This window comes from Cydia splendana, chromosome 6, assembly GCF_910591565.1.
Source record: "Cydia splendana chromosome 6, ilCydSple1.2, whole genome shotgun sequence".
Lineage (NCBI taxonomy): Eukaryota > Metazoa > Arthropoda > Insecta > Lepidoptera > Tortricidae > Cydia > Cydia splendana.
The window spans coordinates 9,050,049-9,072,815 of record NC_085965.1 but is presented as its reverse complement, the minus strand read 5'-3'; the positions used below and the strand labels follow the sequence as shown (position 1 = coordinate 9,072,815).

Here is a 22,767-nt window from a genome sequence, read left to right as displayed (position 1 = left end):
GTTGTCTGTTGTTTTATTTTTACATAGTGTACTTATCTATTGTTGCTTGCTGAATGTAAAAATATTTACCCATTTTTCTTGTTTCATTTAAAGTAGGACAACAATGTGCAACTCTTCAAAATGATTTTAATTTTATTCATATTTATTATACCTCATAACTGTCTAGTCCACCATTTTACAAGCTTTTATTTAGTTTCACCTGACCGTTGTCTGTCTGTGTGTAATCAAATCTTGCAAGTTAAATTTGATCCATTTCCCGGTTTCCGATTGAGCTGAAATTTTGCATACATACGTAAGTTGGGTGACAATGCAATATTATGGTGTCATCGAGCTGATCTGATGATGGAGACCGGAGGTGGCCATAGGAACTATGTGATAAAGCAACGAAACCTAATTGTGTTTGTGGTTTTTAGAATTGTCTCAATGAGCATTAGTTGCCTGTGGAAAGAAAAGTACAGTCAGCGATAAAAGCTTGTACCATAAATGAAATTTTTGCCAAAAACTTATTTCAAAAAGGGTATGAATAATTGAGACATTTAAAAAAAGAAAAAACATGGGTCGCTTAAAACTTAGGCTTTCAGAAATATTGACAGTTAAAAATGCCAAAGAATCAAACTTCATGATTTTCAACACAATTTTTTTGTTTCATGTAAGCTGGCAAATAAGTTACCTCTAAAAAGTGTAACTTGTTAATAAACAAAATGGGGGTAGTGAAATTTGTTGTCAGTAGCTAATTAGTAATAATAATTACTGTAGGTACTTAGTGGCTTTATCTTCAAGCATTTTTCCTAGCTCTGACCTGCATTGTAACATACATAATACATTCATTTTATAATAAAACCTAACCAGCTGTGCACAACCACTATGAATGCAACTTGCACCTGGCCAATTTCTATTGTTACAAGCAAAAAAGGTCAGTGATTATTGTGCATGAGGATCTGGGTGACCCTTGGGTTGTTTCAAATATGAAATTAACTTTTAATTTGATTCCAAGTTTGCTGGATTGCACTTACATAATGCAGATTGTTTATATATTAGTGAAGGTAGGTAATAATATAAATCAATCAAGCAAGGTCATATTGTTATCTATCTTTGAAAACTGCATTTAGGCTTGCTTGTTGAACTCAGGATAGGAGGTTAGAGGGAGATAGAAATATCATTCATGTAGCTATGTATATATCTAAACGGCTGGGAAGGTTAGCGTGGCTTGCCGCCATTTGTAAAAACAATGGGTAACTTGATACTCACTAATCATTATGCAGTTTAGGTTATAATATTATACAAAAATAAACCAATTAATAGATTCTAATTATATTTAATCAACACCAAGTTTTCTCATTACACATACATTAAGTGCATCAAATTACTGCTATGAATTCTCATACTGTCTCGGCAACGACATTGCCTTTTACACTAATTAGAACTACAGTCACTAAAAATAAAACTACGGCCTCGCACACGATACTGTAACCGTATCTTGTACAAAATTATTAAGAAAAAATTACAATAAAATTGTAAACTCATTGTCGCCTAACATTACCCCAGTATCTAATGCGAACACATAGTTAACTTACACAATAAGAATGTATGTATAAAAAAATTCAGTTCTGCCACTTACAATTATAGTTATGAATGTTAATAAAAGACAAGTTACATGTGAGATGTTATAGAAAAATGTTATGGAATTTAATATTAATTGAATTACATATAAATTATAGTAAAGTACACTATGACTAAATTAAGCGCGTTCTCCACGGATTCGTCGGGCCAGCTGGATGTCTTTAGGCATGATGGTCACACGTTTGGCATGGATGGCACACAAGTTGGTGTCCTCAAACAGGCCGACGAGGTAAGCCTCACTTGCTTCCTGTAAAAGATATTGACATTTAATAGTAAATTGCGCAAGAGATGAAATATGACCATGTATTAGTCATACTGAGGAAATAAACCAATAAAAAAGAAATGTTATAGGTGTGTTTTTCATTTAGTCATGTTATTATACAGAGACAAAAATTAGTTGTAAAATATTCAAAATACCACGTGTGTAAAGCTATGTATAATTGGAAACCCACCTGGAGAGCGCCAATGGCAGCAGACTGGAAACGGAGATCAGTCTTGAAATCTTGAGCAATTTCTCTCACGAGACGCTGGAAAGGCAGCTTGCGGATCAGCAACTCGGTAGATTTCTGGTAACGACGGATTTCACGAAGAGCCACCGTACCGGGGCGGTAACGATGGGGCTTCTTCACCCCACCAGTGCTTGGCGCCGATTTGCGCGCGGCTTTGGTGGCCAATTGTTTGCGAGGAGCCTTTCCTCCCGTGGATTTACGCGCAGTCTGCTTGGTACGAGCCATTTTTAACTAGAAAGAAAATAGTCGACGCTTAGAATATCACAATTTATTAATGGCATTATTGCATTGAGATAGGGCACTATTAGAGATCGTAAAAGTGTCCCAAAATGAACTTTTCAAGAATAAATTTTATTGTTAAATCAATAATTGCAATGTATTGAACTATTTAACTTACCTTTTAAGATAATTTGCAAGGATTGAACGACGTTAAACACAATTTACACACGGAGCTTCACAACAATGATCATATGCTCAAAATGGCGCCGAGAGAATGGCGGGTTAACGTTCAGTGACGCTAGTTCAATGATCCTCGATTGGTTGCCCTCGCAACGATTCTCCGCTTGTGATTCGTCGAAATGTAAGCTTTCTGATTGGTTAGCCCTAAAGCAGCTTGTGTAATTATTTATTATTGGTTTATCCTGTTTAAAATGTTAACAGCTTCAAAAATATATATGTTTTTGTATATTATTTTGGTTGTTTATGCTTATTATTTCTAAATTAACTTTGACTAAATTATGTTTTGATACGATATGTTTCGATCAGAAATTAAACTCTAACATTTTCTAGATTACATTTTCATTCAATAGCATTTTTCCGAATAATTAGTGTTTTTATTTCTTGGTGTTTCTGTAGAAATCAACCGAAATAATAAAAAAGTACCCATTTTGGGTCCTCTGTACATTTATTTTATTTTATTTCTATTATAAGAAGTTTCTTTCCTTCAAAAGTATTCGTAGCAATATTATGGTAAACTTTTTTGGGTCTAGACAAACAACACTGGCCTATTTTTTCTTTCGGTCTAACTAGTACATAAAGCTTGTAGAGAAAAAGAGACGTACATAAAAAAACATTTGCTGTGACAGTTCGTAATCTGTCAAAAATAGTTTGCGTTTAGTTTATTAATTTTCTTTTGTTCGATGTTCAGCTTTCCTTTGACTTATCGCATTATAAGATATTTAAGTTCAAGGCCATTAGAAACTAATGGCGTGTATCTTTCTTGATAATAATTATATTAAATTACTCCTATGTTTACAATTTGTGCCTTTCCAAAATATTTTGCATCACGTGATCTTATTGAATTTTAATTGGTTGTCGGTGAGCGTGCCCTGCGCGACGCGAGAGGCGCAACGCAATAATAGTTTTCCAAAATGCCGTCGGAATCGAAGCCTTTGTTGACAGCTCAAACAGAAAAACCAAATCATTATAAGTAAGTTCCGTAATAAAATGATAGTTTTTGTGAAGTGAAAGTGCGATAAACGTAGTTATTAGTGGTGTGCCATTCACTCAGCCCCGTGGTCTATTCTTGCAGATATCTAAAGGAATTCCGAGTGGAGCAGTGTCCGTCTTTCTTACAACACAAATGTACACAACACAGGCCTTTCACATGTTTTCATTGGCATTTCAATAACCAGAGAAGAAGAAGACCCGTTAGAAAAAGAGATGGATCCTTCAATTATAGCGCAGATAACTACTGTACCAAATATAATGAGACATCGGGTATTTGCGAGGATGGGGACGAGTGAGTATTGCTGTCATTGCTTTGTTTTCGACGATCGCCTTGCTTCCGTGGCATCAAATAACTCGTAACTACGTAAACTTGTGAAAAATGCGATTTTAAAATAAAATTACATGACAGTGTAAGTGAAAATGTCGTAAATTGCGATAAAAAACTTGTTTACCAATAGTAAATTATTATGCTACCTGTTTAAGAGGGTGGCGATGCGTCATACGTGTAGGCTGTTGGGGCTACATCTAGTTTTGGCTGGGTTATGCAAGCCCATTGTTCAATATAAAAGCTGTTTTCGCTAATCCTTTGACATTTTGGTGTTTTTGCCAATGAAATGAGGTGTTATTAGTATTAGACAAGATAAATATGAGATAAACACTTTGTTTTCTTGTTTATTTGCCCTGTAAAAGTACTGTATATGATGTTATGAAAGAGATTATTGACCTTTTCGTTGGTTTTCTTTGTTGTTATTGAGAGGAAATGTGAAAGTTGCTTTGGAGTTAATAATTCCAATTGGATGTAAGAACCTTGATTACAGCGTACACAAAACATGACAATTAGCTGGTTACTGATGTTTGTTCAAGTGTTAGCAATTAAACAGTCAATGTAGTCTCAACAACAGCTTTATTGATACACCAAACTATTTTTTAATGAATCCTGAAAACTGGGAATGTTAAATGATGATTTAAGATTAATTGTAATTTTTGATTCAAACTTTGCATTGGGGTAACTTTTAATGTGAGGTAATTTTTAAAGTCGCATCACAACACTTGTGACACTTTATTTTTCACTATGTTCTTTCTATGTATATCTATTGTCTGTGTTTATGAATAAAAAACTACTCTACTCTATTCTACTACGCCTTATAAAACAAAGTCCCCTGCCACATCTGTCTGTTTGTGTGTTTGTTTGTATGTTTGCGATAAACTCAAAACCTACTGAACGGATTTTAATACGGTTTTCACCTATCAATAGAGTGATTCTTGAGGAAGGTTTAGGTGTATAATTTGCTAACCCGTGCGAAGCCAGGGCAGGTTGCTAGTACCTACTAAACCAGAAGCACTATATAGTTTGGCAACACTTACGCTACTGCACCGCTTACCAAGACATCTTGTTTACTGTTGCTACAGTAGAAAATGGTTCTAGTTTAGGGGTCATCCATTAATTACGTCACACGTTTAGGGGGAGGGAGGGGGGTCAAGAAAATGTGACATATTGTGACATGGGGGAGGGGGGAGACACAAACTTTGTGACGTCACTTTAACTTCATCAGTAACCGAAATTTTTTTTTAAATTATTTTATTCGCTGTACATTTAAATAACAAGTTTTTAAAACGATAATCATTTTTATTCTTTTAATTTTCTTTTTTAAGCAGTTTTGGGTTATAAAATTACTAATATTTATATCGTCAAAAATATTTTGATAAAATATTAATAATACTTAGGTATTTACTTAATTCGATTTGGCGATTTCGTAGAAAAAATGTGACATCACAATAGGGGGGAGGGGTTTGCCAAATGTGACCAAATGTGACAAGGGGGGGGAGGGGTCAAAAACCTAGAAATTCGTGTGACGTAATTAATGGATGACCCCTTAGTATATATTCACAATTTTCGTTTTTACCCTGCTATCATAGTTGTCCCAATGAAAATCCCTGTACTATGATAATAGTACAGTTCACTGTAAATATATTTAAACCTCCATGCAAATCAATTTGTATGATATGGGTGACGGAATTCTACTACTGACTGTATTTGTACTCATTGAAGAGTGTAGACCAGGGATGTAACGGATGTGGTTTTATCGGAACCGAAAACGGAAACAGATGTTTTCAATTTAGTTTAACGGAACCGTAAACGGAAACGGAACCGAAAACGGAACCAGATCCAGAAACGGAGCCTGAGTGATAGGTGGACGAGATGTTAAGGGTAGGTGTATTAAAAACAGTATACGAATTTTAAGTAGTACTTAGAAGTCTTAGAACCCCTAAAATATGAATAAATAATTTAAAAAAATCAGTGGCGTTATTTTATGTTAAGTTGCACATTAATACACCCAGATGACCCAGACTCTTCGCCCCACAACGAAAATCGAAAAATAAAAAAATAGCATTTTGTATGGAGGGTCGAAATTTTCAAAGTGCAGTAGCAACCCCTAAAATGTATTTAAAAATTCTGTTAATAAATTACATTGGTTTTTTAGGGGTAGATTTTACATTAAGCGGGTGCCCCGTAGAAAAATATAACATCAACGAAATAAGGACCACCCTAATGCATACACTTCAAATTACTTTTTAACGATGTAGTCGTTTTCCCCTTTCTGGAATAAATCTTCAAGCCAAGTTTAAACTTAGCCGTGTCCCCACTAACTTCATCAAAATAGTTCCAAATCGAACTTGATTTCGGCTTCATTGTTCGTTTTTTTACACACTAACATTCACCACACACACTACACACAGTCAGTAGTCAGTACACAACAGAACACATACGATTTTAATTTGAATAAGACGAATAAAACAAAGTATACAAACAAACAACAAATTAGCGTAGCACGTGCTGCACGTGGCAAGCGGGGCGATGAGCGAATGACTGGTATGAACCTGTTTGTTTTTGATATACGCCGCCGCCGCGCGAAGCATTGACATCCGTTATAACTTCCGTTTCAAACATAACGGAACCGGAACAGAAACGGATGTGTAATACCAAACGGAAGTTCCGCCTTAACGGAAACGGAAACGGAGCTCCGTAACATCCCAGTGTAGACATGTCTCGGCTGCTTTGCTTCGGGCGAGGCACGTCTCCACTGACCGACCTGCTTCATGCGGCAATATCCTTGCGAGGGGGCTCATTCTGTGTGTTCCCGTCTATTTAGGATTAAGTAGCAAGGATCAATAACCAAAATAATCCATAGTACTAATCTTACCATTCCCACAGATGCCCCTACCTCCACCGCACCGCGGGCGATACCGAGCGCCGCTACCACCTCCGGTACTACAAAACTTGCATGTGCGTGCATGACACGGACGCACGGGGGCTCTGTACTAAGAACGGCGCGCACTGCGCCTTCGCTCACGGCGCGCCGGACCTCCGGCCGCCGGTCCTTGATGTTAGGGAGCTCCAGGCTATGGAGAACCCAGACCAGGCGGATGGGGACGCCGCCGCGCCTAATGCTTTAGATAGGGAACGGAATTTGATGAATGAAGATCCTAAATGGCAAGGTAATTTGTTGTTATGTAGTCTTAGGGCCAGTTACACTAACCACATTTGACAGACTGATCAACATCACTCAGCAGAGAACTATGAAAATTACTGTACAATGAAATTTAGTGAATGCTTTAACGGTGACAGACAGGTTGGTGCAACCGACCCTTAGGCTAGTTAGCAATTGTTAAACTTATCCTCTTGAAAAAGTGATACAGTCGGTGCCCTAACATTAATATCCTCTTTTCTAGGCTTGTGCCTGCTCGGTCACTACAGAGAGCGCTCCACTCTCGGTCAATCGGTCAAACAAACTAGTACGGTTTTTTAGTTCCTTTGGTTCAGTTTGGTCGTTGAGAGCTGGAATGAATATGAATCGATTCTACAGTATTTTTTTTAAATCTTTGGCATCCGAATTACGATTCAAGTTATACGATACTATAATCACGGTTAAACATTAAAATCTTGACATAATAAAAACAAATATTTGATTTTCCTTCATAATTTTCAGGTTTAGGGCTGTTTGTTACTCTTTTATCTCGTTCGCACTCGTGCCAGCGTCATTGTGAACCATTTCGCTCAGTCTATTTTCTGTTCCACTCATGTCAAGCGCTCACCAATCCCACTGAACTAAAGGACCTAAAGACCGAATAAGAGTGTGCAAAAAGATTTAGTTCCTTTCGGTCCTTTAAGGGATTTCATTCCTAACAGTTCTTCGTTCATGACCGACACAAGCCTACTCTTTTCTGTACAATTATTATGGCAACATGGGTACTTAAGTTGGGGCACCTATATTTGTAATATTTTGTAAAAAAACCCATAATGTGTGAGTAATTAACATAATATATAACTTTATTTCTTAGAATTTTTATGAAATTTTATTATATGAAGTATAACAGATGCACCCATGTAATTAGAAACTACATGAAACCTTGTCAATGAATAAATAAAGTCTACCTGGAAGAACAATTATTTATACAATGACGAATGAATCATAACTTTGGTTCTCATCATGATTATTCATTTAAACAATGGGAAGGAATGATTAATTTATGTATTTAGTAAAATAACTTGTTTAAATTTAAAACCGCCAAAGACGTCAACTGACGCGATCGGCTACAGTTCAATATCAACCTTCGTGCATTCTAATAAGGTTCACGATGACGCGCCGCGCATTATAGGCGTGGCAGTGGCATTCAAAGTGTTAAGGCATATATAATTGAACGTGTTTATTTCTATTTTCAATTATAACGGAATAATTATTGTTTCAGATACGAATTACGTGTTATCATCATATAAAACGGAGCCATGTAAAAGACCTCCTAGGTTATGTAGACAAGGGTATGCCTGCCCACAATATCACAATAGTAAGGTAAATGAAACTAGAATTTTAAAGTCAGAACTCAGAAGTAGTTATTCTCAGTATAGAGAGTAAACATACTCTATATACATATTTTGCCTTCTTTACTTATGAAAATGTTTTCTAGTAATATCCTTATGCTCTGTATTTCTTATTTATCTTTTCCTCATTCATTATATTTATTATTATATTAATGGATAATTATTGTAATTATTAGAATGACTGAGTCAACTTTGTAAACTGATATCTTAGTATCTTTTATATCAATCCAACACAAGTAAATACACAAAATGTCCGGAAGTTGTTTTAAGATATAGATAACAAATCAAGTGTTCATATAATTTTGCCACTATTCATCTATATTTAGTAACAAAATGTTGTTAGAGTCTATTTCTTTAAATTAATATTGCAACATTTGCAATATTTTTCCAGGATAAACGCAGATCACCGCGCAAGTACAAATACCGGAGCACCCCGTGCCCCAACGTGAAGCACGGCGAGGAGTGGGGCGAGCCGAGCAACTGCGAGGCCGGCGAGGCGTGCGGGTACTGCCATACCCGCACCGAGCAACAGTTCCACCCCGAGATATACAAGAGCACCAAGTGCAATGACGTACAGCAGGCCGGCTACTGCCCTAGGGGACTGTTCTGTGCGTTTGCGCATGTCGAACGTAAGTACTTATCTAAAGGGGCCAACAGATTACCAGTTCGCCGGACGATATCGCCTGTCAGTTGTTCAAGGCTGTCATTTTGCTTTTAACTGACAGGCCGATATCGTCCTGCGGACTGGTAATCTGTGGGCCCCTTTATGCTATTTGCTATCACGGTTGCGCTCTCAAGGTACTGCCACACTCCCACCAAGGGGCTATTCATAAATTACGTCATTTCAAATTAGGGGGGGGGGGTCTGGACATCGGATGACGGTAGCATGAAGTAGGAGGAAATGGGGTCATTTGATGCATGATTTTTGGATGATTATAGGGGGGGGGGGGGGTCCAAAATCGTCAAAAATCGATGACGTAATTTATGGACAGCCCCCAACCAGTTCTACCTCTGACCTTTAAACCTAGAGTTATCAAGGTCTTATTGAGAGTAGACGGGTTTATGTTTTTCTTCACTTTAGGGCAGGGGCGAGAGTGGCGAGACACAACTTTCAATAAATTCTTTGGTATAAGTCGGGGTTAGCGAGCGTAGACCAAATTTTTTTAAGAAACATGTAGCTCACATTGGTTTGTAATTTGCAGCGGAAGATCTGACAGCAGCGCGCGAACTGGCCGCTCCACTAGAATGCGGCACCAACCTGGCGGAGCTGCTCTCGTCCGCCCTGCCCGACGCCAAGCCCGAGCTGCTGCTGCCCGCGTCGCCGCCCGCGCCCGCGCCGCACACCAACGGCAGCGGCGACTCCGAGTGCGCCAGCACCTCCAGCGGCTCCAGCCAGGGCCGCGCCGTCGGCCCCAGGCCCCAGGACCCCAAGCCGCCCCAACATAACGTCTGGGCTCAACGGAGCGCGTTCGACGCGACAGTTTTACAGGAAGTCGTCGGGAACGCCCTCGACGATTTGCATCTAGACGACCCGCTGTCGCTGGTCGCCGCTTTAGATAGGGATTTAGCCGACGGGGAATCGATGCTGGCTCCGTCGGCGCCGGTTAATATTCCGCGCGGCGCACATCCTCCTTTACGCGCCTTCAGTCCGCCCTCCGCTGGCTCCCCGCTGCCGCCTTTCCTCCGCTACGCGCACGATACCTTCAACTCGCACGCGACTTTAAAAACTGGAAGCTACGGTGGGAGCGGCTTCGAGTTCGCGGCGACCTCGCCGAGCGCACCCGGTGAGATATCTCGCCTGAGAGAGGAGGTGGTGGCCTCGCGGGCCGCCGCTCTACGTTGGGACGAGCGTATAGCGCAGGCGAGGTCCGCCTGCGGCGCCTGGCAGAGGGAGGCCGACGAGGCGGTCCGAGCGGCACAAGTTGCAGAGCGACAAAGGGATGAAGCGGTCGCGCGAGCTCACACTTTACGTAGAGAGTTGGAGGCCGCTCGCGCCGCCGGGGCCGCCGGAGGCGCCTCGCGAGCTCGGGAGCTCCGGACTCTCCCTCTAGGCACTCTAAAACAACTTCAAGCGGCCGCTAGAGCGGAGTTAGAGGAGATAGAAAAGGTTCTATATCTAGAAACAGCGACCAAATGTATGGCGTGCGAGGAGCGGCCACGCGCGGTGACGCTGGCGCCGTGCAACCACTACGTGCTGTGCGACAACTGCGCGCGCGCCGCCGACGAGTGCCCCTACTGCCAGACGCCCGTGCAGCGTCATCAGTAGTTTCACTACTTGAATCGCATTGTTCTATCATGAAGCATGTAAGTCATTTCCGTTTAAATCTAGATACAAGTTACAACACAAAACAAAAAGCTTATTAAGCTTTGTTTATTGCATACGCATTAATAACGACACACGATCGTTCTTGATTGACAGCTCGCGACAACTTTAGGCGTCGATGATGTTTGAAGAAAATTAAAATGTATCTTTTTCTGTTATAAACTTCGAGCAACACCGGCTTCCGACTCATCGGAAGGGAGGGGCCTAAGCGATATCTCACCGTACAAATCCTTCTGCCATTTTTCGCGGGGGGAAAGGTGCACACAGTCGCACTTCTCACACACTTACATACAAAATCCAATCTGTGTAATGACGACACAAATACATAGAAAATGACACACGTCAAAGACAAATCTTGCAAACCTCGATCTCTTTTTGTGTACGGACGAGTGACAAGTGTCACAACACGCACACTAACACATTTTCGTTGAAGTATGTTATTGTATTCTGAGAGATGAGAAGTCGGATTTGTCGCTCGATCGATCCGCAATTTGTACTGAGCGAGCAAAATCGATAAATCCAACAACAACATGAGACTAAAATATAATAATTATGTTTGAATGTAATTAAACGTATGATATGTAAAAAAAATATTACATGTGAAATGTAACACTTTCTTTTTGTAAATTTGATGTCCCCGACCTCTTTTTATAACAAAAAACCGAGCAAACAGGCATTTTGTGCAGCAGTGTTCACGCGCGCGTCTGGACTCGGTCTAGTGAAAAATCCAAGTGTAACTAGTTTTATTACCCGCGCTAGATTAGATTGACGCGCTAATCTTGTACCTCGGCAGAGGGGAAATAGTGCGAATGCCGCCTCCCTTCCGTGTTGCTCGAAGGTTATAAACGTTAGGCCTACAATTATAAAACAAGTACCAAATAATAATTCACGTTTTGGTGTTTCCTCGTGTGATATAATATACATCTAGCAAGATGTTTTTTTTTATATATACAAAGAAGCTCAAGTATTTTGATAGTTCATTGCGATTCAATTATAAATTTGGGCCGATATTACTATACCATATATTACGAGAACGTATATATTCATTTGATACGTCAAATATATTCTTTACACCTGACTTAACAAATTTATATAGACACTTCAGTAGCTTTACTGAAAATCAAGTTTTACTACGAATTTTTTATCCATAAATAAATTATATGGCAACATAATATCGGTCCCTAGTTGACGACCGAGCTCTACCTATGAAATTTACTTGGCTATTAAACAAATAATGATTGTCTAAATTATGAGATGCATATTTTGAAATTGATGTAAGTGTAGGTATATATACAGGTAGACCACAGTCGTCGACTGAGTGCTCTCTACTCGTGTAGTCTTTCGAATCACACCCGTCGGTGCGACAGATACTTTCCTTGATATTTTTATATATGGGTAGATTGGGGTGTAACGTGTTATATCACTTGATAATAATGATAGAATATTTAATTTTAGTAAAGAGCAAGACTTATTCTAATAAATTTATCGAATGAATTTATAATACATGGACTAGGGTTTCTCAAATTAACTGCCAACGTCATTTCATAGTATATTATGTATCCCCGGAGAGTGGAGTTTCCTTAGTATCTATTACTACTGGAATCATACCACTGTCCTCTTCTTACTTCTTAGTAACCACAGATTATGTGCAGTGTCAGAATGAGAGGCATCTCACATGATGAGTCGCCTTTTTGTAGTTATATTATTTATTATATAGTCGCACTTCAGCATCGAATTGATGTTGAATGCGGTGGCTACGCAACAACACAACAACAAAAGGGTTATTTACCCGTTGTCTCTCAAAATTGTCGTGCGTTTTAATCTATTCGGTTTCCTGATCGCGCGACTGTGTCGCTTGAAAAAGTCGACGTGTTCTAACTGTACTTCACGAATTATCCGGCAGAACACGTTTCATGGACACCTATTACCTATTCTCATTCATATAACAATTCTTCAAACATCTTGAGAAAGTCAAGATATTTTTCAACATATAGACATTATTTAGTGCATGGTTTACACAGTAGAGATTTATAATGTTACAAGATAAAATAATATGCTTTTGATGTTATTTCGTTTAGATCATTACTAGTGGAGTTGTTGCTTTTACTGAACATACACATATTATAGGCATTTAACGAGGTTTTATAGGTCGACGCCTGGCCATGCTTTCACCATATCGGACGGTAATGGATAAAATTATAGTGTATTGCAAAATTAAAGATTTGAATCTGAAAAATAAAGGTATTGGTGGAAGCACGCCCAAGACAACTAGAATTTATATAATAATTGAAGAATATTAAAAGTAGTTTTTAGTTTTATAACGATATTCAAACATCATTTTGCATGTTCATTAGGATATCTAGTAGTTATAAAATCATCAACAATCTGAGAGTTGTTAATTTTTTCTACATTTTTTAAAATCGTATATATGTAAGTGACTAAAGTGTGACTGCAATTTGCTTCCTGGAGGTTCTCGGCACAATTGTTTGCGCGCTGGCGGACCAATCTTAGATCGTACACCGGCCAATGGTCGGCGAAACGGCGTTCTAGTAGCGATGTTAAAACGACACTTGTACCACGCATACTTTGAAAATAATTTCAAGTATGGCAACATATTTTGGGGTAAGCGAATATTAGAAACTTTAAGCAGAAGAGAAAATCACTAATACAACGCTAGTTCGGTCGACCTGCTCCCTGCGTCCCGTTGTCTGCACAGGCTGCCTCGGTATTTGTAATTTACCTATTAAACTTAACCAAGTTGAAAGTTTTCAATGAATGTCATATATTTATAACCCGATTTTTTTTAGGTTTATCCTGAGTTTGGAAATATATAAGTTTGAATGTACAACTACCGAGCCGCCCCAATAGCTTGCTGACGCAAAGGAGGGTACTAGCGAATTTACTGCCCGGGCGTTTCCCGCGTGCATTATTTGCGAAGAGTAGGTTTAGTGCATTTTATGTTAACATTCCTAATTAACTGTTAGAAGTTACAGTTACGTTTTTATTTCTCTATCGGTGTGGGTACGCATTTAGTTTTAATCATTGCGTTTAACGAGTAAATAATAAAAACTGTTAGTGTCTGTAGAGAGTTGCGTTACCCAACTTTGCTGTAGATGTCACTTCATGAGCCAGGTCTCTCTGTGATCTCACGAAGTGACACCATTAACATCAAAGATGTGAAGTGCCACTTTGTATATAAGTTACCAGTCTTCATTATTTATTTGTCTCTGGTTTTTGTGTTCGATTTCAAGTTTCGAGTACCGTCTTTTGGGTCAAACGATTCAGCAGATGTATATTTGGCTACGAACGGTACGGACATGTACGCTAACGATTTACTACACTATACTACATTATACAAACGCATTTTATATAAAAGTTTATTTCGATTTTAGTACATTATAAAATATTTATATATTTTGAAAATCTTGAAAGTTTTGTATCGGTATATTATAACAAATTTAACCTAGGCGTATGGATTAGATGTAAGTAGTGTTTTCAAATTGTAATGGACATTATTTTTAAGTGTGTAGTTGCGAGCCGTCGTGTATCTTAAGCAATATGACCACAGCCGCCTTTACTCAAATATATAACATATATATAAACATATAGTATGTCGACACGGTACATTTTGGTGTGGAGTGTTCAAGTAAAGAGTTGGCGTGATTTTCTATAAAATTGGTGTGTTATAAATGTTAAAAGGCCGCTATGTGCATATCGGCCGCACGCGGGTGACGCGCGACAACAAATACTCAGACAGTTGTTCGTGCGCGGCAGGCCTAAATCGTCACAAATAAATTATTCATTGGTTGAGTCTCAAAATTCGTGTGGAATCACACTGGTGTCGTAATTGTCGGTACAGAATGTCCTGTGTGGCCATAGAATATAGTATTCTAGCTTACTAGCTATTTGTATTTCTAATGATTTAAAAATTTAGATAGTATTAGAGTCACACTTATTTTTATATAGAGTCTTTATCACATGGAGAGAGTACTTTTCATTATTGAAATTTGGATATTTATATGGTACAATTGGTCTAACAGAAATAACCAGTAAATTACAGTATTTGAAGAGACGCTGCGTGTCTGCCGACATGATAATTACAAAACGTGGAGTATGCTAATTGAATCGTCATCCAAATTGTAATGGATGTTCCACTAAGAGAGACCCCACACTAGCGTACCTCATGATCAAACGCATTTGCCAGAATGACATCCAACCGCGGAAAATGGCGAGAAATCGCACGGCAAGCAACATCTGTGCCTGATGTCAGCAGTTGACCACGACACTTTGCAAAGAGTATAACGACTAAGAAGAAGAGCGTCTCTCAAGCGTCGGCGTCTAGTCAGCTGTATGGCTGGTGTCCGACGCAACGTTGGCGCAACTGCGCAGCGACACCATTTTTCATAGCGCTGACTAGAAGCCGACTCCCAAAAGACGCTAGCCTATTCTGTAGCATGTTTTTCTGTTCTTACCTATTCTATAGTGCTGAGGGTCGTTTCTTGCAAGAGTGAAAGAAGCAGATTTTGCTTACCTTATGGATAGTTTTTCTACAGTTTGATGTATACACACTATTAAGAAAAATGTCGGTAGAACGTAGCGGCATTCTCGAATAATGTGCAATATATTCAAAATTGTTTATTTGTCAATAAAGCATCGCCTGTGAGTGTCGATGCACGGCGTGGTTGTTGTGTTATCCATTATATTCGTTTGTAAGCATTAATTTTACGTTCACAGGAGTAAAGAAACTGAATAGAATGACAGTGTCGCATAATCGCGCTATGAGCTCTACTAGCGCATGATGCCTTCTGGCATTTTCTCTGGCCAGTCGTCGTTCGGTGACGCTTAGATAAACCTCGCACTTATAATGGTGCAGTGCAATCCAATCTTTTCATTTCACTTTTTGACAGCTTTTGATAGAAAGGGACTTCCACTTGTATTACAAGTTACAAGCTTTTGAGAAACGGGCCCCTTAACACCACGGTTGTATGGAACTGCCACTCTGTTCCGTTTCGTTACTCCTCTGCTTATATTCCGTTTTTACTGCATTTTGCATTAGTTACATTAGTTAACTATTTAGATACAATTCTTGTTTAAATCTAGCTTGCAAGTATGTCGCGTACGCATAATAATTAATAACAACCCCTTTTTATATGTTCTTATTAATATAATATTTTTTTCAATTATTTAATCTTTAGGTAGGTAGCTCCAACAAATTCTTTAAAATTATTATTGTTAAATTAGAAATAGCTAATATTGTAGTAGAAAACAAATTGCGATTCTCACGCTGAAGAAGATCAAATGAATTATGTTTTCATTTTTTTATATTTATTATTCTAACTGCGGAACATGCATTCAGGCTTCGTCATAGTATTTTATAATCAAATAATTTTCAAATCCATGTGATACATATGTGTAACAGAGATGTGAAGATTATAATTATTATTACTAGGTAGGTAGGTTTAATAAATTTTCAATTCCATTCAATAAAATAGTGTTTTATTTGTAAAACTCCCCAACATAATCCTCGATTAGCTACATTCTTTAACTTTTTGGACGCCAATGACCGATATATCCGCACCCCAGGTCCAACGCCAAAGACGGATTAATCGGCCACATACCACAGATCAACATAGACCTACGTGCATATGCATAAAGTTGCTGCTGCTTGTTGTCCGGCCTACGGAGTAAGTGTCCGATCCAACGCCATTTTCTTTCAAGGATTTCCCTTTCTATGGAGTGTTCATTTGTGTCGAAAGATGGCAGTAAATGTACTGACTACATAATTTACTTTGACAATATTCCTCTATATCAAATTCTCTTTGCCTATACCTTCCTATAATATCGAAGGTATGTAAGTGTATTATTTACTCTGAAATAAAACGAAGCATATTTTTTCAACGCTTTATTAAATAAAAATCTCACAACATTGCATTTATTAAACAAATAATGCCACAAGGCAAAAAACCACCACTTATCACCCACACACCCGTCTCTTTTATACTATACTAGGATGAGTGAGAGAGATCATAGTCGTGTCGGTGATAAATCAATGGTACAGCGATAGCCTATTTGTAAAAATGTAGGATTTCATGAAAAAATACTGAAAACTTCGGGGGGACGGATTGTTAAAACAAAATTAAGATGGCCCGGGGTAGAAATTAACACATTATTATAACTTCAATGTCCGACTTGACGTTTATTAGCCATTTATAGGCAAAAGTATGTCAGAATTATGCAAAATAGAACCCTATCACTTTAAAATAAAGTTCAAAATCAGGTGGGAAATATATTCCCTCTGCCTTAAAAAGGCTTAAGGGGGTCTATAACTATTTTGACCACCAACTTGAAGTTTTTCAATGGGAAACGTCAGTAAAAGCTAATTGTAGATGGCGTGTCAAGCACTTCCAATTAGAGAATTCGACAATTATATGTATAGTTGCGTGCCCCATTGTGTTCCCGATATGTTAGAACACAGCCACACTTGCCCCTGACTTGACCTTATTGACCAAAATTGTCTTTTTCTTCCAACAGATTGGTGGTGAAATTTTTACAGCAAGTCTCATAAGAGTTTACTTTGCAAGCGTACTTCGATAGTTATTGGGTGGGTACTGTATAACACAATCATTTGAAGCTTAGTAAGTTAGTAACCTAAAGAGCCGGTACTAACGGACTGCAACTTGTATGGGAACTGCACGCCGCCGTCGTAGTTGCAGTCCGTCTGTATCGGCTCTAACTAAAGTGGCTTAACTTATATGCTAAAATACTAAAGCCATTTTACAATTCTGTTATTGTTATAATTTATGAACATACTTTGTGACAAAAAGTAGGCACATCCAGTTAATAAGTAATTTATATGAGAGTATCACGATTATTTCATAAAACAAACATTGTGTGCTGTCTTAAAACTAACATATGGAGACAAGACTTAAGACTAGGTGTAAATTAATGAGCAAAATCGAGTGGGCTAAGGCCATCGTGAGTGAGGGAGACGGGAGAACTTGATGGTCCCTCTCTTACCGAGTATCACGCGTATCATGTGAACTAGTTATAGGATTGCGCTTCCATTAAATATGGTTATACAAATATACAGAGTGTATGATGTGGTTTCGTTCAAGCGACATGCTCGGTAATTATTGGGAAACAATTGCCTTACATTGCAGCAATTTAGATTTTAAATATATGACATTAAAATTGCCTCATAGTTGCTCCCTTTATTAATAGACTAGGTATATTGTGAAAAGTAGGAGTAGAATACTAATAATATGGTGACGATTAGTCCTGTTAGTATTATGCAATTCTTTTACTAAATTGTTGCGTAGAACGTTAAAAACCAATCCATTTATAATTATTAACTTGTCGTTAATATTGCTTTCTCGGCAGTATTTAGAATTAGAACGTTGTATCGTCTATCCTCAAAATAAACAACAAATAATAGGTACGTTGTGGCTTAAAATTACCAATGACTCCATTTGTGTATAATAAATAACATAATTATACCTATATATTAATTTCAATCCATACCTATTTGGCTTTAGAATCTAAGAGAGAGCGTTAAAGTTCAATAATTACAATATATTTTTACAATAGGTTGAGAACCCCTGACTCTCTGATCTCGTCGCTCAATCACCAATCAAATATCTGTTGTAAACCATAAAACGATTTTGATTGGACGTTGACCGACCTTGAATAGATGTCAAACAGGAGTTATCAACCTAAAATTGTACTTTATACTACAATAAATATAATCCCTAGCCTAATGTAACCTAACTAAAGCTTACTGTCATGGTCACTTAAAATATTGCAACATTTAAACTCTACTCTAGCAAATGCTTTATAATTGATCTGTTTTTTCGGTAATTTTAGGACCCTGCCCGGTTTAACCGGGAACTTTTTACAGATATATTAGACCAAAATTCAGGTATTTCTGTCAACTAGTAATAGTAGTTTTTTTATATGTTACAAAAACAAACACTAATTACATAAAAAAGTAACGTTTTTAGTTTGTAATATGGACTGAAGGGAATATATTTATAACTGTTAAACTAAGACAACAAATCAATTCATTTTGAAAAGAAATATAAATTCGTTTTATCTACATTTCGTTTCAGGCCGCGGAGCCAAGATGCCAATCGCTTACGCTCCGTAGCGATCGAAACGCAACTGTCACTGTCACACTAATATGGAAGAGTGATAGAGAGACATAATGCTTTTCGTTGTCGAAGCGATAGCGATTGTAACCTTGGCTAGGCCGGCAGTTATTACGTAAAAAAGAATTTAATATAAATACTTTTCCTAAGAAAGGTTATAGTGATTTGGACGTTAGAAAGACATTTTCTTTAAGATTTATTTTAGAATTATACACGTTTGAGCGTGCCAAGCGTAAACACTTAGCCTAAAGGCATAGGATGGCCTCTATCACTAAATCTAAGGTCAGTGCACACACTCAATAGGTAATCAGTCGATAATATTGCGAAACTAATTGGTAAAAAACTAGTCCGTGGCCAGGTTAGGCCAGACTAAAATTTATTCTTCTGGCTATATATTTAACTATCTCCCAAAGATCCAGCCTAGCATGTTAGTTATAAAAGATATAATGAGTACTTTTTTTTCTTGGATCAATAAAAAAAACGATTAAACATTGAGCGTGGTCACCAACGTGCGACATCTAGTGGTCAGACCGTGAACTACAAGTGAGCCCCCATTCCCACGGGCGCTTTTACAACGCGCGTTAAAAAAGCGTTTGAATGACACAAATGGATACATGTGTATTTATTCACACGACAGCGGTAGTGCTTTTTATCAAGTGTTGTTGGATTTTCGTCTTTAAGCCTTGGTCGTTAAATCGAATTTAGAGTGCGGACAGATTCAAGCGCTTTTTTAACGCGCGTTGAAAAAGCTCCCGTGCGAATGGTGGCTTATGCTCCCATTCGCACGGGAGCTTTTTCAGCGCGCGCGCATAAGCGTTCAACTATTTTGTTCGATGATTTTATATTTGGACTTTATTATGTACTAAATAAAGTCCAATATGCGGCAATCGACCAAAATAGTTGAAAAGCTAAGGTTACACAGAACTACGTGCGTCTAACACAAGGCAAAGTGCTACAACTATGAGTAGACCCCAACGCTGGCACCATATATGTAGGTGGTGTACCCTTCGTGTAAACCCCACTGTACAGGTTGATTCACGAAAGCTGGCACGAAGGGAATGGACGAAAATTTCATTTTATGAGTGACACCTGAAGGCCTATCGTGAACCGCGTTCGACGTGTTGCCTCTCTCTCGCACTTCTTTATTCGTTCGTAAATGTGACAGGGACGGAACACGTCGAACGTGGTTCGCGGTAGGCCCTCTGTATCGGTATACGTTCAGAGCCACCATTTTTTTGATTAACACAGTTAGATAGCTTCATTCACTCATTCAATCCATTCGTGCCAGCTCTTGTGAGTGGGTCAACGTTAACCAATCTAAAGGACGAAGTTATCCGCTACTGTTAGAACGAGCAAGCGCTGTTGCGATCTCGTTCCAATGCATACGTCGCAAAGATTGGCGACGTTAATCCAATATGTACAGGGGCCTAAAGCTGCCAACATTGCGACCAACTCTTGGACGTATACCTATACTACCGGCCCAATCGTGTCGTTACAGGGATGCAGTTACATATATGTTATAGAAAGAGTGCAGTTTTTAAATTATGTATAGTTTTTAAATTATATATATTTTTTGGTCAGGTGCTCGTTAACCCTTTCCAAGGGTAAGGGATATATATTTCCCACATACGGCACTTCAAATATGTAAGACTGACATTCGATTTTCATTTTTGAACTGACAGCCTGGTAAAGGGTTAAAATATTATAAAAGCCAAAGATTCACTAGACGGACTTTTACCCAAAATATACACTTATAAAAAGTAACCCGAATATAAAAATTATAACAGTAATGACCATCTCTGGGACTCTTATATTTAGAGGTCTAAAAATACGTTTCCAACTTTGTAAATAAATAGATAACTCTATTTGTGTTTATGAAGGATTCCATAGCCGACATTTTAGGCACCGTAACATATAAACGCGTCCCTGTAAATCTTGTAAACATCGATTGGTAAAAATAGCGGGCTTAAATACTTATTGGACCAAACATCTGTTCATCCACTTTTTTACAACATACGAGTAATGGGTAAAACCGAATCATTTCGGTGCAATGTCAGTTAAATGTATGAATTATGTGTTTTCTATTATTTTGAATGATGAACTAGCAGATGTGACGCAATGTTCGCTATTAATAATGTAAAATTTAAAAGAGCTATCTAAAATAATTCTTAGTTTAGTCGTGGTTAATATTATTGCACTTTAAAAGTCTAAATTTGGTTAAGCGAATAGAAAATCGCTTTATTTTAAATAAAATAAAAAGGCCATTAGGTGAATTATCATAGGTTAAAACTACAACCTTTTAATACCACGATGGCGCTAAAAAAGCATACAAACCGCCTGATGGTAAGATGAGAGCCATACATATAATATATGAATATTCATGAAATATATGCTCCTTCGCTAAAACATCTCCTCAGAAGCATGGTGGTGTGTTAGAATGCTCTGTAGGTATATTATAAATGAATAAAGCAATTTCCTATCCATTTTCAACTCGTCACAAGGTACAGTCGAGTTCACAAAGGTCTGTATTACTATTTACTCGCCCCTAAATACCACCCGTATTCCACCTGTTTTATTTCTTTGTCCAATGTGTCTTGCGTCTCACATTTTGCTAAGTGAGAGAGTGAGACGCACAGACATTGGACCAAGATATTGGGCAGATGGAATACCACCCTAAGACACCAACAATAAGGTCGTGTATGTATATTTGGAACGTTGGCTTGTTAAGATGTTTGTGGCCGTGCATGCCATGACCGTACATAACCAAAGATATATTCTGGGAGAAAATATTTATTTTATTAAAGTCAACTCCACTAAATCATGAGGTATTTTTCTTTGTAGGTCTTTTCAGGTATAGGCCGATACCGCATTATATTAGCAAGTTTGTTACGAATAACTTGTAAAATACATGATTGTCGGTAAAGTTACGATTCTCCAAGGCAAGGAAAAATGGCACGAAAAATTTTCGAAACTAAATTAACAACAAAATTTGTAAAACTATCATAAAAAGTTGTTTGTAAGAGCAAATGCCACAGTTTGAAAGAATAATAACTAAATTTGTGCTGCTACGTAAAAAAATAAGAGAGTAAATGAGAGATCGAAATAAATGCCTTAAATTAATGCCTCCTGATTAAAACTTGTATATAAATAAATAGTAAAATCTCAAGCTAATACTACGAGTGTCAAACAATAATGCAACTTGACTAACTTACTATCTTACTAACCCTGAAATTTTCAGTATGGCAACAAGAAATAAAGTACTGTCGATTTTTCAAACATTGTATGAATAAATTCGTTCAATGATCCCACACGGCAATGATAAGCGGAACAGAATTTCTTTGCATTCGCGATGATATTTCAAAAGGGGTCCCTTTGTTTCCCATAAAGTTTTAGTCATAATGTATTGTTTGTCATATTATCATTAGTCATAAAACTGAAACCGTTAACTTTTCAGGATTTTCATAAGGTTATCCTATAGATAGGTTAGGTTACGTTTGTTTTATGGCAATCCTGAAAAGTGACGCGTTTCTGAACCCAATAAATAATGCCTAACGAAAATGCGGGCAAACAATACATTATGACTTAAAACTTTTTGGGAAACAATAGAGACCCATTTCGAAATTTTTCATTTCATTATGAGTGTTTTCCGCCGTCATGCTAATATTTTTTATAAAAAAAATAGTGCTTTATTCTAATTAGAATAAAGTAGAAAATCCAGTGTTAGTAATTTAGTGTAGCCCATCCCATCCCCCATCGTTGTCCTATACAAGTGCAGTTCAAAGCTTCCTAGCGTCTTCCCATTCCATTCATACACCTAAAAACTATGCCTAAAATACGCTC

The 22,767-nt window shown here is 37.9% G+C and overlaps 2 protein-coding genes across 4 annotated transcripts; one reads left to right on the top strand and one right to left on the bottom strand.

Moving 5' to 3' along the window:
• Window positions 1-1,299: 1,299 nt before the first annotated feature.
• LOC134791349 (histone H3.3A) lies at window positions 1,300-2,684 on the bottom strand. Its single transcript, XM_063762359.1, has 3 exons — window positions 2,527-2,684; window positions 2,073-2,360; window positions 1,300-1,867 (listed from the first exon to the last, which is right to left on the bottom strand). Exons 2-3 carry the CDS (start codon window positions 2,352-2,354, stop codon window positions 1,739-1,741), a joined length of 411 nt encoding a protein of 136 aa, XP_063618429.1. The 5' UTR covers window positions 2,355-2,360; window positions 2,527-2,684; the 3' UTR covers window positions 1,300-1,738.
• Window positions 2,685-3,236: 552 nt separating this feature from the next.
• Window positions 3,237-16,269, top strand: LOC134791348 (RING finger protein unkempt). 3 transcript variants are annotated; one of them, XR_010144292.1, is made up of 7 exons: window positions 3,237-3,558; window positions 3,661-3,870; window positions 6,793-7,076; window positions 8,328-8,428; window positions 8,849-9,086; window positions 9,660-10,934; window positions 11,619-16,269. XR_010144292.1 is itself a non-coding variant. In XM_063762358.1 (6 exons), exons 1-6 carry the CDS (start codon window positions 3,500-3,502, stop codon window positions 10,721-10,723), a joined length of 1,956 nt encoding a protein of 651 aa, XP_063618428.1. In that variant the 5' UTR covers window positions 3,237-3,499; the 3' UTR covers window positions 10,724-16,269. The 3 variants fall into 3 exon arrangements, 1 of the variants encoding a protein (XP_063618428.1); XR_010144293.1 differs by having other exon boundaries at window positions 9,660-14,956; window positions 15,099-16,269; XM_063762358.1 differs by having other exon boundaries at window positions 9,660-16,269.
• The last annotated feature ends 6,498 nt before the right edge of the window (window positions 16,270-22,767 follow it).